The following is a 6098-nucleotide window of genomic DNA, read 5'->3' as shown; positions in this document are numbered from 1 at the left end:
TAATATAGAGAGTTCTGTGTGACATAGATTTTTTTTTTTTTTTTTTTTTTAGAATTAAGTCTGTGGTATATTCTTTCCTGTCAGCCTTTCTTCTCTTCTGTATCATTGTCCCAGTTTTTCCAAAGCCTGTGGCTATGTCCAGAAGCGTTTCTCTGCAATGTTCCCACTCAAGAACAAAGACCGTTAAAAGTGAGTGGCTTTCTTTCCCCAGGCGGTTTTATCATGTTGTTCTTTGCTGTCAGTAAAGAGCTTGGCCAGGTTAGGGAACATTTTTAATGACTAGTAGTTTGGTGATTCAATTAAGAAAAAGTAGAAGCTGTTTTTACAGTGTAAAGGCTGTTTTCTCACAGCTCACACACTCCTTGTCTCCCAGGATGTTATTCCTGGTTTGTTTAGTGCAGAGCTTGATTACAGTGATGATTGAGGGTAAAAATCCCTTTCTTATTCTCCCCTCTGCTCCCCCTCCTCCATCTCCTTTTAAATTAAATTAGCAGAGGCAATGACATAAGAACAGTGGTTCCACAGCAAATCATCATTTTGTGCCAGTGTGTTTGTGAGAGTGGTTTTGTGGTATGTGTGTTGCGTCTGTGGCTGCCTGTGTTTGTGTGCAAGGGGGATTGTGTGTACGCCTGTGTGTGCTGGAGAAACGCATGGGCTTTGTAGCCAGATGTTGCATTAGCCACATGTGGCTCCTGTATTGGACAGGGCAGATAGCGGGCACTGCAGACAGTCCTCTTTGACAATGCTGGTTCAGTCACTTCAGGACTTTGTAACATGGAATAAATAGCGGCCATTTTGCTGGATCTTCTCAGAGTTAAATGCTCTGCATACATTTCAAGCACAGTATCTAGTACTTAGTAGATGTTCACTCTCTTGACTTGTGTCTCATTAATAGCAGTCACATTCTGAATGATATGTATTGAAGAATCTTGGTCCTTTGGCTTTTGGTGAAGCTGCATTGTTGCTCGTTGGGGCATGTCACACTTTGGCACAAAGTGTGAAAATATCAACGATATATCACTGCTCTACCTGCCAAGTGGGAATGAAATACCGAAGTCACGCAAATTACAGGGTGTCACTCCCCTGGCACAGCTGCCCTTGCATGATCATTTTCTAGCTACCTAGTAGTGTAGGTAGATGTTGTCTTGACCTCTTGGGGAATCTCAGTGAACCTTGATCTAGACTGTTACATCTGAAAAGTAATATGTACTTTAGTTTGGGTATGAAAAACTTCCCCAATTATTAGTTTAATCTTTCTTGTTCTTTTAGAGATGGTCTCTAGATGAAACAAAGCTTAAAGACAAAGTGACGGCAAGTTAAATTTCTCTCAGGGATGCCACCCTGCATGTTTGCTGTTTTACATTTAATGAAAGGCAAGGATAAATGCTGGTTTATTTTGTTAGTTGGTTGGTGACCGCTAAAACCCCTAAATTGCCACATAGTGTAAATAACAGTTATTGATCAAGTAAGATTTTCTTTGCATTTTTCCCTACAGCTTACCTGGTAATTTTGCAAGTGTCAAGTTGAGCCCCATTCTTTAGTTCTGAGGGACTGTAAACAAAAATACGTGTCAGGAAACACTTGGGGACGATTGAGGCAAGGGCTCAGCTAGGTTATTCCTGGTTTGATTTCTGGGGGCCAGGGTCAGGGGTAGAGAAACAGTTAGGCAGGAATTTGAACACACCGTGTTTTGATCTTTACTTTTAAAAAAAGAAAAAAAAAAGATATCCCCACGATTCAGAAAAGGCTCATTCTTTGGATAGGAACACCTGTGCCACATAAGAATTGTCTGTTTTTCTGTGCTCTTTCAGTGTGCCAGGAAGCATGGACCGTTTCTGTGTATGCTCTCTCCATCCGAATGCCACTGTGTGGCCCTGGGAAAGTTACTTAACATCTCTGTGACTCAGTGTCCTCATCTCTGAAATGAGAATAATAGCAATCATACAACAGGATTGTGATAAGGATAATGTGACATAGTCCGTAAGGCACCTGTCAGAACCTATAGGTTCAAGAATGTTCTCAGGACATATTAGCCTATGCCTTGCCATCCTGCTTCTGCCTCATTCTACACGCCCCAGCCCCTCACCTCAGCACATGTACTTACATACATGTATGATGAGACTTTTTAACAATCTCCAATTGTATATAAATTAAGAGATCTAGCACTGATATATGTAAAGAGTGTTTTATAAGCTCAAATACATTCAGCAGCATCCAATCCTTCCTGTAATCTCTAGGGTTCTAGTTTTGGCTTTACACTAACCAGCTGTGTGACCTTCATCGTCACCTGACCTTTTTGGAATTTCGGACTGAAGGCCCTAAAAAAATCCCTATCAGGACTCAGATTTATGCGGGCTTCTACGTGTTCCTCAAACACAGGTTCCCATTAAGAATTTATTATCATTTGAACGTTTGTCTTGTAAGTCCCTGTATTTCTCTGTGATAACTGTATTCCATCCAACCTCAAAGTTTGGCTAGGAGTGAATAATTAGATTAGCTCTCAGTGACTGGTGTGTGATCTTGGCTAAGTACCCTAACTTTTCTGAGCTTCAGATTCCTCACAACCTTTTTATCAGGATTACCTGAGACCACATGAGCACGTGACGTTGCTTTGAATGCTGTAGGACGGTTCCCCCCGGTTCTCCTTGAGCAGCCTTCTCTGTGTCTAGTCCCTGTTTTCTGACTTCCCTCAGGTGTTGATCAAAGAGAGAAGAAATCCTGGGAACTGTTTTCATAAGTGTGCTGCTGAAGTCAGATGTGTTTTGGGAGCGGTTCCCCTTAGGGAAGTCACACTGTTTCTCATGAAATGAGACCATGTGAGACCTTCGTGTCCCCTCACTGATATTGCTTCTATACCACACAGCTGCAGAGAGCCCCCAAGTGAGCTCGTCCCCTCCAAATACAAGGCAATCTTCTGGTTGCATAAGCAGTTGCATCTGCTGAGTCAGCAGGGAGAGAGCACTTTGGAGGCAAAGGTATATTTAAGAATTGGGATGCAAGTGGAGAGGCACATGTTTCTTTCTCTGTTACTTTGTCCTTCTCTCCTGCTCCCTAGTAACACGTGAAGTTCAGGTGCTGGATTTGGTAGTAGATGGAAAAAGTGGTGTCCGGATTTTCAGTGATTTCCTCCCATCCACCAATCATCTCTTTTGAGAGTTTAGAAGCCCTGCCCATGCCTCTCACCTTGAATCGCTAGGGTAGGTGGTATATAGTGGGTGGTCAAAAGGTATCCATTGGTTAATGGATCATAGACAATGATTAGGGCTCTTAGACTCCCGCCTTTTTGAGTGCCAGTGTTGCAGTGTTTTTAAAGTAAGGCAAGGAGGTAAAACCCTACTTTTTTTTTTTTCACTTATTAAAGTTTACTGGGATTGAGGCAGTTTTCTAAACTTCATAATAATGACCCTTGGATTTCAGCAAACCTTCTTCTCTTGAATCCAACTTCTCATGGAAACATTTCAAGGAGTTTACATGAAAGACATCTCTAATTTTCTGTTCCTCTGTGGGCAAGTTATGTGGTTTTCCATCTTTTTGGCTTCACTTATACCTTACTTGATAACAAGAAATCCAATATGGCTTATCCACACTGGAGGAAAAGCAGTGTCTAGAAGTGGGTGAGCCACAGCAGCAGTAAGAGATAGCAGACAGCCATGAAGGAGGACACGGAACAGAGGCTGGGAGAAAATATTTGCATATCATGTTTCTGATGAAGGATTAAATTCAGAACATACAGAGAACTTTTACAACTTCCTAATAAGGAGAAAACAGCCCAACTAAAAAGTGGTCTAAAGATTTGTATAGACATTTTACCAAAAGCACATGAAAAAATGCTCAATATCATTAGTCATTAGGGGAATTCAAATAAAAACCGCAGTGAGATACTATTTCACATCAACCAGAATGGCTATAAATAAAAAAGACAATTAGAAATGTCACCGAGGATATGGAGAGATAGGAACCCTTGTACACCGCTGGTGGGAATTTAAAATCATACAACCACTTTGAAAACAGTTTGGTAGTTTCTTAAAAAGTTAAACCTAAATTTATCTTATGACCCAACAATTCCACTCATAGGTATCTACTCAAGAGAAATGGAAACATAGACCTATGCAAAGACTTATATGCAAGTAGCACATAAGTTTTTAGTAGCATTATTCATAATAGTGAAGAGTTGAATCAACCCAAATGTCAACTGATGAATGGATAAACCAAAGGTAGTAAAGTCACATAATGGAATACCACTCAGCAATAAAAAGGAGTGAAATACACCTATAATATGGATGAATTCAGAAACGTTTTGCTAGGGAAAGAAGCCAGATGCAAAATACCATTGAGATGAAATGTCTAGAAGAGGCAAATCTATAGTGGTGGAAAGTAGATTAGGGCTAGGGGTGGAAGTGGAGACTAACTGTATGGGTATGAGGGGTTTTATTAGGGTGATAAAAACTGGATTATGATGATGGTTGCACAGCTCTATAAATTAATTAAAAATCATTGAATTGTACATTTAAAATGGATGAAAATTATGGTATGTAAATTATATTTGAATGAAGTTAAAAAGGAACAAAGAGTATACAGAAAAGGAAAGGAATAGATACAAGCTAGCAACTCACTGTGCAATAATGGATGAGTTTTCAAGGCCAGGGAAAAGTACCTAATAAGCACATTCCCTATCACCTCTTGAAGAAGATAGTGAAATGCAAAATACGTTTAGCAAGAGTTTCCACCCCTTGAAGTAGGTGAGGGGCACTGCTTAGTGATCTGGATGATTCATTTATGAGTTTCTTCTTTTAGAATTTGGTTCAAAATCCAGAGACCCTGGCTGTGGGTGATTATTTGTACTTTGGGGGCATCCATACTCCCATTTTCTTAATTCCTATTGAAACTATATGAGAGAGTTGGGTTTTAATTAGTTCAGACATGATATTTGGATTTTTCTGGAGTCCAATTTGTTTTCCAGGTTTGGGAAATGAGATGTTTTATTCTCCTCAACTGGCTTACGAGAGTATCCTCTTGCCTCCTTCGTCTCTTATACTAGCTTCTCTAGATGAAATGCTTCCCCTAATTTAGGCCACGGCTCCTCATTTTTTCATTTTCTTTTTCTCATGAGTGTTCATGTCTCCTTGGATGGTCGGCCATCACCTCTCTTCTACAATCTTCCCTTCCCCAGACTTCAGTCCACTGTGTACGTTGGAGTGTGTCGTCTGTCTGTGTTCCTCAAACTCAGCATTTCTAAACTTTATTAAGTCTTTCCTTTCTTTGGCACAAATCATTTTCCTTTCATCCCTGTTTATGAATATTTGGTTCATCTCTTAGTCGAGAGAGTTTAAGACCTCAGTACTGGATTGGATCTTTCTTTCTTCCTTGCCCCCATCTAGTCAGTCACTTATCTAGTCTTTCTACTTCTTCTGTTACAATGTCATTCCTTTGTTTCTGTCCTCACCTTGCTACTCCCAGTCATCTTCCAGATCCAGGCCCTCCTAGTAGCATGTGTGGCCCTGTAGTGACCTCCTCTCTGGTCTTCCTGCTTCTTGCTTCTCTCCTCTTGAAGGTGTCCTGCTTCTTGTTGCTAGATTCTTCTTTCTAAATTACCCATGTCATCATGTTCTCTAACCCTGAGTATGATAAGACAGGGAACTTCTTGAATTACAATTACTAATGAAATATAAGGAGTTATTTTTTTACTGTTGGAGATCATGGAGTGTGGAAGCCAAAAGATGCTGGGTTCTGATAATTAAAAGTTGGCACTCAACTTTGGGAAAAACCTTCTTGTCCCATAATTAATCCTCTGAATCAGATGACAATAATACCTACTCTATAGAATCATTATGAGGTTAAATTAGAATATATGATTGTAAATTATGTGCTTTGTGAACGTAGTGTTTTGCTTGTGTTATTTCCATTAATCCTTGCCTACATGAAATTCAAGATCATTTTCGTCTGATCAGGAATTCTCTCCGTTAACCTAACTGTTGCCTCTCAGGGGCATGCCTTGTATTTAGCCCCTGATTTTTCTTCATACCCATTCCTGCTCCTGAATGACCTCCTTTCTCCCCCTCTTTCCCTACCTTGGGAATCTCTACCTCCCCTTCAGTGTC

At 40.3% G+C, this 6098-nt stretch overlaps 3 protein-coding genes across 8 annotated transcripts in view; 1 reads left to right on the top strand and 2 right to left on the bottom strand.

Annotated features, from left to right (window-relative positions):
- Window positions 1-6098, top strand: part of MED12L (mediator complex subunit 12L) — a 317353-nt gene that overhangs the window by 192560 nt on the left and 118695 nt on the right. The window lies entirely within an intron of this gene.
- Window positions 1-6098, bottom strand: part of P2RY13 (purinergic receptor P2Y13) — a gene marked incomplete at its 3' end in the record, with an annotated part of 53449 nt that overhangs the window by 20399 nt on the left and 26952 nt on the right. The window contains exons 2-3 of one of the 2 annotated variants that reach the window (XM_082394463.1): window positions 1685-1918; window positions 1501-1551 (exon numbers count right to left, since the gene is read on the bottom strand). Of the gene's footprint in view, window positions 1-1500; window positions 1552-1673; window positions 1919-6098 lie in introns of those variants that run through there. The other variant, XM_082394462.1, reaches the window with a different exon arrangement.
- The window catches only part of GPR87 (G protein-coupled receptor 87), a 25256-nt gene that overhangs the window by 7294 nt on the left and 11864 nt on the right, over window positions 1-6098 (bottom strand). For 2 of the 3 annotated variants that reach the window (XM_082394448.1, XM_082394447.1), the window contains one exon: window positions 1501-1551. In XM_082394448.1, coding sequence (XP_082250574.1) covers window positions 1501-1534 — 34 coding nt within the window. In that variant the 5' untranslated portion in view covers window positions 1535-1551. Of the gene's footprint in view, window positions 1-1500; window positions 1552-1684; window positions 1797-6098 lie in introns of those variants that run through there. The other variant, XM_082394446.1, reaches the window with a different exon arrangement.

This window comes from Balaenoptera borealis (genome assembly GCF_965194805.1).
Source record: "Balaenoptera borealis genome assembly, chromosome: 5".
Classification (NCBI taxonomy): domain Eukaryota; kingdom Metazoa; phylum Chordata; class Mammalia; order Artiodactyla; family Balaenopteridae; genus Balaenoptera; species Balaenoptera borealis.
This window is presented reverse-complemented; position numbering and strand designations above follow the sequence as displayed.